This window comes from Protopterus annectens, chromosome 4.part0, assembly GCF_019279795.1.
Source record: "Protopterus annectens isolate FY-2018-M chromosome 4.part0, PAN1.0, whole genome shotgun sequence".
NCBI lineage: Eukaryota > Metazoa > Chordata > Ceratodontiformes > Protopteridae > Protopterus > Protopterus annectens.
The window spans coordinates 1,591,314,540-1,591,327,702 of record NC_056733.1 but is presented as its reverse complement, the minus strand read 5'-3'; the positions used below and the strand labels follow the sequence as shown (position 1 = coordinate 1,591,327,702).

Sequence of the window (13,163 nt, the reverse complement as noted above, 5' to 3'; positions counted from 1 at the left end):
TCCCAGAGGAAGAGTAGCTTGGAGCGCTTGCAATGCCAGAAGCACTGCTCTCATCTCCAAGACACTGCTGTGCAGATTTGCCTCGTCTGCAGACCCGGTTACTTGGACCATCCTTACCAGATAATGCCCCACCCCCCCAATCTGGGAGGCATGTGTAGTTACAGTCGCCCACGGCTGTGGGGGAACAAAGGGTTGACCTTGTAACAATTGTTCTGACTGCATCCACCATAAGAGGGATCTTTTGCATGTGTTTGTTATCAGAATCTGGTAAGACATGGAAGGGTGAACAAATCGACCACTGGGCAGCTAAAAAGCCATTGTAGCATCCCTATGTGGAATCTGGCTAACGGGACCAACACCATTGCCATAGCCATCAATCCTAAAGGTTGAAGAACATGAAGACCAGCCACCTTCCCATTTCGAAACAACCCGTTGGTTTGTCACCTGATTGTTAATACTCTTGATGTTGGAAGCATGGTGATCGGAGTAGTATCCAAAACCACTCCAATGAATTCCAAGTTTTGTACAGGTTCCAGATGTGATTTTCGGTAGTTTATTGTGATACCCAATTCTGTACAGAAGAACGGAGTCCCGTGCGTCAAACTGACTTGTTTAGTTTGCGAAGATCCAGAATCAGTCACCAATCCCCTGTTTTCTTTGGAACTAAAAAGAACCTAGAGTAAGTTCTGAATCCTCTCTGGGCTGGTGGACCTCTTGGATGACTCTTTCTAGCGGTTTTTGAATCTGAACTGCCTGCTCCCTTTGACTGGGTGGAACATCTGAGATTCTGTTGACGAGGGGAGGTGATTGATTGAGGGGGATTTGATAACCTCTGGATATAATCCTCTGCACCCACTGATTGGAAGTTATGTTTTGCCAGGGTCTCCAGTGCAAGGATAGTCGACCCCACATTGCCTCCAGAGGGGGAGAATCGGGCCTCCTTTCAGGAGTGCTGGAAGGGTTTCCTGAAAAAGTGTTTTTAGGAACTCTGGTTCTCCAGGCCTCCTCTACTGTGAGGGAGGGGGTATCTTCCATTATTCTTATTATTCCTTCCTCTGCCCTGGAAAGAACTCAGACTTCTTGAACCACATCTTTCCTCTTCCTCTTTGACCTTCTGAATATGGTCTATGGGGTGCAGAAAAACATATGCCCACAGCAGACAGCCTTACCTTCCTTCTCACACCTGGAAAGGGTATCTAACTTTAGGTCCAAAAAGAGAAGAACCATCAAATGGAGCACTGACAAAGGAAGACGTAAAGGGCTCTGTAAAAGTCACACAGGTACATCCAGGCATGTCTCCTCATGGAGATGCCGGAACCCACTGCCCTACTTGTCCCTTTGGCTATGTGTGCAATAAGCCTCATTGAAGAATTAGCTCAGCTACTGTTCCTTCCAGGGTATCCAATAACTCCTTAATCGGATCCCTTTGTAACCTAGTAAAATGGGAAAGTTAGTTCAGTGATCGCAAAGTATAAGTCACTGAAGAGAAAACAAGCTTACCACATCTATCAATCTTCCTAGAAGGCTGACTGCTCCTGAGTGAAATAGGACTCTGGCCCCGACAAGACATGCTTGCAAGATGAAGCCTCTTCCAACCCCGAAGACAGCTCACCCTGGGTAGAAGCCGGAGTGGAGCTCACCTGCTCAGAAACCCAGAGATGCATCTACTGCTCTGACAACCTGGGGAGCTAATGCTCTTGAGCACCTGATGGCCCCAACAGGCCTTTTTCAGTCTGTTTAGAAGTTTTGGTCTTTGGCTCAGAGGTAGCCGGAGCCAAAGTAGGTCTCTTCTTGCCCTTATCACTAGATTTTGCAGAAAGTGAAGAAGCTGGACTAGATTGAGCTTACTGATTTTGAAGTGGATGGCTTAAATTGAGTAGCAGAAACGGCTCTTCAAAAGCTGAGGGAAGCATCCCCTTCAAAATAAGCTTTTTTCTTCTTTCAGCCAATGCTTGGTGGTTGAAAAAGTGGTAAATGGAGCAGTCCTACTGTAAATTGAGAGGTCCTAAACAGTAAATGCACAAAGAGTATGAATCGCTAAACAGGATTTTATGCCTGCATTCTATGCACTTTTTAAAGCCAGCAGGCTTGTCATGTTTGTCCAACATAATTAACTGAAGGCAGACACACAAAAAGGAAAAGAAGCAAAAGACCCCCCCCCCCTTTTTTTTATATGACAGAGAAAGGATGAGGAAGGAAAAACTACTAACTTAGTAGTTAATGTTACCTAAAGGTATAGGAGGGAAGGGAAATACCGTAATGAAAAACAGTTACAGAGATGGAAGGGGAGACGAAGACAGATGGAGAGAAGTAATTCAATAAAAAAAAGCGGTTACTAAAGGAAAGGTGAAACTATATATGCACAAAGGGAGAAAAGGAGAAAAAAAAGGATTAAATATGAAAATTGAAAGGCTAGAAAATATAAGAAAAAGACAGTAATTTAAGCAATACAACCTGACAATCCAAGAGCTCAATGGAAGGATCATGTCTTCGCAAAGCGGCAAATGAGATCTGAGGGAATAGGGAGAGATGCACTATGGGTAAGGGGAGCAATCAGAGACCTACTTTGGTTGCCACAAGCTTAGTTACGGCATAGTCGGATCCAATGATCAGATCCGTAATCTATTTGTGAGGATGGCATGAACAAAATCAACAATATCAGATAAGGTGTTATACATAAAAGGTGAGAATAACGTTTTAATGCAACCATGCTTTCTGTAATGTCTTTAAATGTCAATGGTGTCACAGATAAATACAAAAAAGGAACAGTGAGCTAAATTGAAAAATGCAGAGTGCAAACAGCTATGTTACAGAAGACACACTTGGAATGAAATGAACATGTGAATATGATAAAGAAAGGTATTCAGGATGGTTATTCAGCAAAATATCTGGGACAAAGCAAAAGGGGAGTACTTACATTAATTGCAAGTGGAGCTCTACTGGTGACAGAAGAGGACAAAAAAGATAACCGATTTACAGGGGGGGGGGGGGGATTACACTGGCATGTTTTTATATTCCACCTAAAACTGCTATAATGGAGTTTAAGAAAACTTTGGGAGAAATAATCAGTTTTCAGCAAGGAATATTACTTATAGGTGGGGACCGGAAAATGCATTGCATCAGTGAAGGTGTGGCTGGGGGCCCAGGAGGGAAAGTACTGACAAAGGTTAGATTTTTATAAGAATTTATGAAAACATTTGGCATGGAAGATATGAATTCAGTATTAGGAGTGAATTTACATATTATTCCCCCATATATAAAAACTGGGCTAGGCTAGACAAAATTTACATTTCACAGGAATATATTAATTTAATTGAAGATCTTAATGCACACCCAACTATTTCAGATCATGTGCAATAAGAACCAAAATAAAAAAACACAGGGTAATGAAATAAAAATGAGTCGCTGGCAGTTTCCCACCTATCTGCTGAAAAGGCAGGAATTTAAGTAATGGATAGTGGAGATTATTCAGGATCTATTCGAGAGGATAGAAATTACTTCTGAAAATATAGCTAGGGAGTGGGATAAAATTAAGGTGGTGTTTAAAAATAGTGTGGAAATAAAAGTAAGGGAGCTATGGCTAAGAAGTAACAAGAAATATTTAGCGGGACTGACAAATATTAAAGTATTGCAGAATAGAGGGAATCTCAAACAACACGAGAAGGATCAACTGCAGAATGCTAAGCAGAAAATAAGCAATTACCTCTATAATATACACAACTTTAAAAAGACTGCTGTTAAGCAACTGTTTTCTGATAACACTAGAGCACAAAAACTTTTAGCACAATGACTCGGGCAACAGAAATTAGAAAGGGTCGTCGTCAAGCTTCGGGAGCCTATAACAAGGAAGGTGGTAAGAGATCCTGTAGTGATATTAGAAATATTTTGGAAATTCTATGAAAATCTGTATAAAGCAGAGAAATATGGAAAGATGGAAGCTACAAATGGAAATATTTATGGAAGAATTAAATATGTCAAGGTTAGAGGTAGACGAGGCTCAATTACTAACAGTTAGTACAGGAGTAGATGAGATAAAAATTGTGATGTATAACCAATCTACAGGAAAGTCCCCAGGAATAGATGGTATGCCTGTAGAAGTTTGGAAGCTAGGAGGGGAAAAAACTGTTAAAGGTCTGGAAGGTTTTGTTTAACAGTATTTTATGAGGAGGAGAAGTACCAACATCCGGGAAGAAAGGAGTGATAGCTGTAACACCTGAAGAGAGTAAAGGTCCACCTGATCCAGCTTCATACATGCCCATTTCAATACTAAACCATTATTATAAAGTGTTCATGTCTAGAATGGCTAAAAGAATGACAAAAGTAATGCCAAAATTGATAGATATGGATCAGTGTGGTTTTGTGGAGGGGAGGCAAACATTGGATAACATTAACAGAACATCAATGATCCAGAGAGAAGCAGAATGTAAGAAAATACCATTGTTGTTGGTGGGTCCTGATGCAGAGAAAGCATTTTACAGAATAACCTGGGACTTTACAAGCAGGGCAATGGAAGCATTAGCATTTCCTGAAAAAAAAAATATAAGGTTGATTAGGAGGACATACGGAGGATCAGAGGTGAAAATTAAAGTGGTTGAGGCCCTCTCTGATAGTTTCTGCTTAAGCACAGGAACCAGGTAGGGGTGTCCTCTTCCCCCTTTGTTATTTGCATTGCATTTAGAACCACTGGCAAAGAAAATAAGGGACTTAGAAATTCAAGGATATAATTGGTACAGTAGTCAAGAAAAGCTGACTATTTGCAGATATTACTTTATACCCGACGAAACCAGAAAGAGACATTGCAGTGTTCTGGAACATTCTGAGACCGTTTTAAATCTTTTTGCAATACAAAATTAATGAAGCTAAAACAAAGGCAATAACAGTAACTTATGGACCCATATATGAATTGGTTCACCAATATCCATACTTATGGGAACAAGATAAAATGAAGTATTTAGGAATATGGATTAAAAATGATTCTGGTGTGGCAGCTAAGGATATGTGGGAAGAGATTAAACAAAAAAATACAAAAACTGAGAAAATGGAAGCTTTGTTAATGGATATGGATAGTGAGATACAAGTAGTTAAAATGTTTTTAGTCCCATTAGTCTTATACACAGGTCAGGCATATTTTTATCAACCAGAAGAGAAGTTGTGGATGGCAATTAAAGAGCTGAAGGACTTTACCTGGGAGGGGAAAACGGCAAGAGTCAAGTGGGATAAGCCAATTCTTCCAGTAGAACAGGGTGGGTTGGGATTACCTGATTTGAAGGGGTATTTCAGAGCTACATTTTGAAGGCTCCTATACATATCACAAGCAGAAAACTATAATTCAAAAGTGGAAAGGGATGATGATGAAAACGGGGTGGCTCAAGAAACAAGGAGAGACTGGGATTTTGGATGCAGGCCTTTAGGGAGAAAAACAATAATCATAGAGAATATTATATCTATAAAGTAACAGAACGTGTCATAAGAACTAAGACAACACGGGAATGGAGAAAGGAGACTCTGCCAACACGGATGACTGCAATTAGGGATATAAGCAATAAGCAAGACGAGACTGGAATTTATTGGAGAAAACTGGCAAAGGAACCAAGGTATTAGGAGCAAATAACCAGAGAGGGAAAGATGATAAATTCTTGGCATCTTCCCATTCTATTTGGACTGCAGGTTAGAGACTGCTTTCCCTATCAAAGATGTATAGGCAAAGAGAAAGAAATAGGGTGATCCTAAATGGAAGACCAGCACTGGTACAGTTTTAACAAAATCTGTAACAGAAGCTGTCATTAAAAAAAGGAATAATTAGTAGAGCATATAAAATATTACATAAATATAAGAATCAGTCAGAGGAGATTAGATCTTATTGGGAAGAGAGACTGAAGAAGCAATTCACAAAAAAACTATGAGAGGATATATGTATGTCTCCCAAATATGCAACAAAATCAAGATGATTTAGGATTTTTGCTTGGAAAATGTTTACATAGATACTTTTATACCCCAAGTAGACTCCAGAGAATTTTTCCTCAGGTAGACAGCAAATGTTGGAGGTGTGACAGGGAAGAAAGAGGTAATTGGAAGCATATTTTCTAGGAATACGGTGAGTTGGCAGACTAAGGATTCCCTGTGGGATGCACTATCAGAGATGCTGGGTGGGCAGATTGGTGTGATGTGGGAAATTATTTCTCTGAGCTATGATAGAGAATTGAAGAAGTCACAAACTTCACCACTGTTGCAGTGATATTGATTAATGTAAAAGTATGCAGAAAGATAAAAGTCAGGATAATATGTTGAATAAATGAACAAAATCATAAGTAGACATGGTAGAATAATTCAGTTAGCAAAATAAGCAAGAATACCTGTACACTGCCATATCATACAGTATAATATTCTATGCAAAAAAAAAAAAAATAATAATATCCAAAGAAAAAAGTATTTACAGTATGCACTGTTAGACATAAGATGTGAAGGAGAGTGAGGCAGGAGTCAAAATAAGGGAAATATGTGAGAAGTGTGAAAAAATAAGAAGTGTTGAGCAACAAGGGGGAAATGTGCAGCTGTCTCCTACCAAGGTTCAGTAGATAACAAGCAGAACTACAACAATCCGGGAACATGTCTACTGGGAAATCTGGGTACACCAACCTGATGAAACATTATGTAAGCAAAGGACCTCAGTGGCCATTCCAACATGTACTTTATAGCGTGCCTGAGCTAGAAGAAATACAGGAAATATTGGATCTGGGGTTAGTCCAATAGTCCAATAATCTACTTCTGTTTTAACATGTCTTATTACAAATGCATACACACATGCATCTTGTTTTATTTAAATTCGCAGTAATAGCATGCATTACAGATACCTAATCCAAAGTGGTCAAACCTAGGAAGCCAGCAAGTACGGGGAGGGTTGGGGTGGTAGACAAGGGCATTAGCTGAGGCACCCCACCACAATGCTCCAAATTGGGCTCCACGATTGCTAAGGCTGGCCTTGTACAGGTGGAGTAAAAAAGATGCTAGAAGTAGTTTGTAAGGTACAATACCTTAGTATTAATACCTTAGAATAGTGACAAGTAAATGCAGGGCTGATGAGTTCTACAACAAAAGGGTAAATGGTAAAATACAGAAGAATGGCAGTAAAAAGAAGGGATATGGAGTTTAAGACAGAACAACACAGTGAAGTACACTGGATGAGGAGTATCAGAGAGAAAGTACAGCAGAGTAAGTAGGTAAAGAGTAGGTAGCCAGATGAGGATAGATAAAGGATGTCAATAAGAATAGCTTCTTGTGGTAGGTAAGATATGTATGGCATTTGGAGGCATAAGGTTTAGATTTATTTTACTTATTTATTTTACATTTGTTGACCAGGCTAGTCTAACTGGATACATGTCCATTTTCAGTAGAGGCCCGGGGAGAAAAGCTCCAAGACACATACAAAATACAATATAGAAAGGTGCAACAGTCCAAGCTTAAAAAACAGCTATAGTTAATAAAAAATACAATACTCATCATGAGCATAACACAAACAGTAAAAGGTAATGTACAAGAGATGTTCCTATATACATATATTTAAATTGCAATAACATGGTCTATTGGTTCTTTAAGGATACGTCTATAAAGATGAAGAGTATTCATTAGTGTAAAGGAAGAAAGCTAGGGTTAGGTAAAGGAAGAAAGTTAGTCAGTTAGATGATATTAAGAATTTGAGTTATTATCCTGATGAAAGGCATGAACATGGTAAGGCTGTATCTATCAGATACATTTCCAAATTTAGGATACGTAGGAGAAGTAGAGGGACTAACCTGCAGAGTTGCTAGATTTTTGCGACTACTAATACACAGTTGTCTGTGGAGCGCAGTTCTTTTTTTTTTTTTTTTACAAAAATAGTGTTGCATAATGTTGCTGTTGCTAGGGTACTTATCTGAACTGTACATTAGGTTGCGTGTACCAACTAAAATGAGCAAATTTTTTCACACCCCACAGTACCATAGCTGATGCTCATTACCCAGACAGTGAAACATGAAACTGGTGGACTAAACTTCTAAACCTTGATCGCTACAGACCTCTTTGTAAATCACTAAAATTGAAAACCTTTGCTACACAGCTAAGTTCTAGCACAAACATCACAGGGCAAGCAGCACTTGTATTACTGCGTGTGTGTGTGTCTGTGTGTTCGTTTGTTTAGAGAGCAAACAGCTATTATGTATGTACATAATACATGTGAGCTATTGTCACAATTACTTCTGCAGAGAAAAGAAAATATTTTTTTTACTTAAAAGGAACATAACTTTTAATAACAGTACACAAACAGGCAGCTGTTTGACAATGGGTAAATGAAAGTGACTGTAGTGAATAAGGATGACCCAGTGCATCAACTGACCTAACTACAGCTACGATCTCATATGAGAAGAGTTAGTCAACATATAAGAGACTGGACTGCCTCCCACACCCAAGTAATTGTAGAGCCAATGCTACTACACAGTGTGTTAATAATGAGGAAAGTACAGTTGTGCAAGGTGTTCATGTGAAATGAAGAGCTATAGGAGACAGGGAAACTTGCTCAGCAACATTAGGCTCTCTTCCCTTTGGTCATTTTTTTCCACTAAAAATGTGAATGTCCAGTGCATGCTGCTGCCACATCCATCCTCAAAGGTGTAACTAGGCAGAATCTATGTACATTTTTTTCTGTATACTCCAAGATGACATGATAAATTATGAAAACAATCAGTAGTATGCTGCAGTCTAAAAGAATAGCTACAATATGCACGTCTAAACACAAATTGATCAGAAGTGTGATTACACAAATTAAAGTTTTTCAAGAGATTGAAGCCCACATATGCAACTAATACATACATTGTGTGTATGTAGGGTAGCATTTGAAGGTATGGGTTCCATTTTGTAATGTATAATGGGATAAGAAGGGAAGATCTCTGGCTACACTCCTGCCTATACTAATATAATAACTACGCTGGCTGGCCAGCACTACATGCATATAACAGACACTGGAACATGCCACATTTAGTTCTTTCAAAGGAAAACTTTAATAGTCACAGTTTTCTTCAGTGCAACTCTTCCAACTAAACTCAGAAGTACTTGCTTGCTTCTTGTAACCTTGCTGCTGCTTTGGTTTACCTTTGTTGCTCATCCACTCACTGCACATTTTCATGAAGTAGATTATCTGTTATACTGTATCTACTCTAGTTTTTACCCACTTTACCACTCATCCCAAGAATTGTTCAGAAATTAATATTGCCTAGAATGTCTTCCAGAAATGTAATAATTCATTTCAGCAAGTAATGTTCTACTCTCAAAAAATGATCACTAAAAGTGAACTGTTTTTTTAGCCATAACTTAAGGTTAATCGTGTAAAGAAGCTGCATTTTTCCAAAAGTTAAATGGCAATGGACGGATACAAACCACGTATAACATAAGGCTTCCTGATGAATTTGTTTGCTGCCTCTGTTCGATCAACCTCCATCTCAGATGCCTAAAGTGAATGGGGACAGAAAAGGCAAACATATGAAAAAATAAATCTCCAAAAAATGTATTCAATGCCACTTCAACTCCAAAGGCTCAAAACACACACACAGACACACACAGACACACACACAGACACACACACACAGACATTCTGTGGTTTTAAAAGGGGTTTGTATTTTCCTGTCAATTGAATTTTTCTGCAAAACAGAACTTGGAAGCCCAACCCTAAAATAAGATATTTTACTCTTGGATAAAAAAATTTTGTACAGCACACAAGCAAAAAACGTTAACACCAAAATCAGTGCGCGCGCTACAATCTTGTCGGTGCACTGCAGGATAAATATTTTCAGCACTGAAAATACTTACTTATTCTTATATCACCTCAACACATACCTCTATAAAAAATCTACAACTTCTTTCATACTGAGAACATGTGGAGATACATAGTATTGCCAGACACAAAATATATAAACAGACACACCAAATGTGACTTAGTCAAAAGACCAAGGCGTGATTAGCTAACATCAAGTCTACAACAATGACTATTACCAGATACATTATAAAACTCCAAGCATTCCAAAATCTGTTCCCTATAAACTGCACCTAGGTCTGGTATCTAGCTTCTGCCTCTCTCACTCCCTCCACCCATCAAATGTAAAGTGCCCCCCCCCCCCGCCTCCACTTCTGAAGTCTGGCAAGTTCCCTTTCTCAAATGATTACACTTATAGAAACAGTCCAGTCACGTGATTCTCACAGGCAATTTACCATTTAAAAACAAACTACCAAACCACTCATACTCATTTCCTTCCCCCCAATTATGTCCAATACTAAGCTAACACATATTCCACTTCTGTGGATACTAAATGCACAAAGTCTCAATATCAATACAATAAATAAGGGAAAATATACTCAAGAAAACAGCAAGTGTACCTTACTATTGTGATTACTACCCTAATGCATGCTCAACCGCTGGTGGTTCTTCAGGCTTCAGTGCGATTTCTGTAATGCCTTAAGCAGAAATACAGTGCAAGTGCAGTATCTTTAGTCTCCTTCCAGCACCTAAAGTACCTAGGTATGCTTAGCAACAAAAAAAATGATTACCCAATAGGACCCCCGTATCCTAGACTGCGCAAATTTTACACTGTATACATTTCAACATATTTAGCTCAACAGGAATTTGTAACAAAAATGCAAGTATTTACCTGCATGTATCTTTACATCTGGTTAATCCCCCTGGTGCTTAACTGCATACCCAAAGAAGAAGCACGCTTGCACATTGACATATTCCTGTGTATTAAAGTTGATCCTATTTCTTGGTCTTAATCATTTTTATAACTTGTGTATTTTCTGCAGAGGACTCAACCTGTGTGCCAATTCAGTGCTATCACTAGCAGTTATAGACAGCACCACCCAGAACTGCACAAAGTCCTGATGTCATCAAGAGACTGGCCAATCAGATAAGGCACATATGTAGCTCCAGATGCAACCAGCCGAAATTCCTATTATTCTCACAATTCCAGAGTAAGGTACACCATAAAGTGCAGGGGTGACAAGACCATTATAATGCGGAAGTATTTTGTGCAGAGTACACAATTTTATTTCTTCACACAGTGTGTGTTTGAGATATTGTCAACCATCTAGACTTCTGCATTTGTGTTTTGTTCAGGTTAAGTCTGTCCTTATACTTTACATGGACATAAAAAAAAAAATAAATAAAATAATAAAAATATATATATATATATATATATATATATATATATATATATATATATATATATATATAAAAAGAACAGTTTTCACTTCCTGATTTCTGAGTAACCAAAACCTTAACAGGAAAAAAAAGCTAATTTACACCAGGTTTCTTTTTCTAATATGTAAACTGAAAATTAAGGAAAATATGCAAGTTAAAACAATTACAATAGTCTATTCTTGTTTCTTAACATTATAGCTTCAAGGGTATTCATTTAGACATTTCTGAATTGCACTGAAAGAAATTGGTTAAGAACTCCGATCTGGTACAGTTTCTATTTACCATGGTAACATTTTTCATTGTCATACTTCTCCTGCTCATTAGAATTCTGCACTTTTTTTTAAAAAAATACAGAAACTTTAGAACTCATCTCAAATACTGCATCTTCCATCCTTCATAGCTACTCCGCAAGACTGTGCTTTCTCACTGACAAAAATCACAAGTCACTTCTATTAGTTTCAGGCCATAATATTTCTACTCTGTGCCTCTACAACTCTTCAAAACGTTTGAGTGTGAGGGAGGTGTCTCTCTCTCTTACCGTGTCAAATCTTACATTGGTAATGGCCTCAAAAGGATGAAAGCTTTCCTAAACATCATCTGTACTTCTGTCTCATTAGTGGGATATTGTTTTTTGTGGGACTATATTATAATACCGAAAATCCTTTTAAGCGAATGCGAAGACACCAACACGTATTGCGCGAAATGCAGTGTCGAACGTACTAAACCACGGAAACCAAATAGTCAAAGTGTCATGGTTGGCCTGTCAGCTGTACAGCTCCATAAGGTAAGTGTGCGATAGTTATGGACCTTAGGGTTAGGGTAAGTGCATAGATAGTAATGTATGTAAGGTTAACTGTAGGGTTAGAATTAGGGTTTTGTTAAATGTATGTGTGTGGATTAATTGTTTTGTTTTGGTATATCGCTGTAGGGTAAGTATGCGATACTTACGGACCTTAGGATTAGGGTGTGGGTTAGGGTAAGTGCATAGATAGTAATGTATGTAAGGTTTAGTGTAGGGTTAGATGTAGGGATTTGGTGCTATACTTTAGGGTTAGAAGTAGGGTTTTGGTTAGTGTATGTATGTGGTTTATTTATTTTGCTTGGGTAAGCAGTATGTAGTGGGAGGTGGAGTTGGCAGACTATGGGGATTCAACTTTTTGTATTTTGCGGTTCAGTACGTTCGGCATAATCGCGTTTCACGCAATACATATCGGTGTTTTCGTGTTCGCTTAAAGTGAGTTACACTATTATAATATAGACCCGTTTTTTGTACAACTTCAAGGACTATCGTTATTATGAATTTTGTTTTGACCTCTATTACAGTCTCTTTAAATATGTGACAAGAGTATGACTTCTAGCTCCCTACTGCTAACCAAAGCAGTGCACTTAACTGAAGTTTGTAGTGGGACTGCATTCTGTTACAGTCCTAATCATCCTAACAGAGGGCACAATTCATAGGTGTACATCACTAGCAGCATGCCTTTAATCAAGTTTCTACAGATGTAACAGTACTACTATAATCAATACACAATCTAGGACATTCTTTAACGACATTTAAAGAAGAATTTTATCTTCAGTTGTTGTTACTAATATCTGAAAGAGATTTTTACAACCGGTGAAGACTTATCTGCTGTATACATATATTCATGGCATAATAGTTCTACTACAGCAATGAATCTAACATAAATTCACTTTTGTAGAATAATGGGTAAAGAAAGTTTGAATCTACAGCTATTATCATCATTCTTATTTTCTTGACCATCTGGCTTCAATCATAAGACAATGCAACGTATTAAAGGCACATACTTGTGACCTTACACGATCTGTTCAAGAAGCTCTCCCAATTGTGATCTTTTGACCTTGGGTCTCAGAGTTAAAAGCAGCTCTAGCAGGTAAAGCCTTTCCAACGTTATGATAATCCTGGTAGCCTGTTTCCCCGCAGAAA

At 38.3% G+C, this 13,163-nt stretch overlaps 1 protein-coding gene across 1 annotated transcript in view; it reads right to left on the bottom strand.

Moving 5' to 3' along the window:
• NOP16 (NOP16 nucleolar protein) overlaps positions 1 to 13,163 on the bottom strand; it is an 86,347-nt gene that overhangs the window by 51,652 nt on the left and 21,532 nt on the right. Inside the window, exon 3 of the mRNA XM_044069366.1 lies at positions 9,406 to 9,475. Coding sequence (XP_043925301.1) covers positions 9,406 to 9,475 — 70 coding nt within the window. The remainder of the gene's footprint in view (positions 1 to 9,405; positions 9,476 to 13,163) is intronic.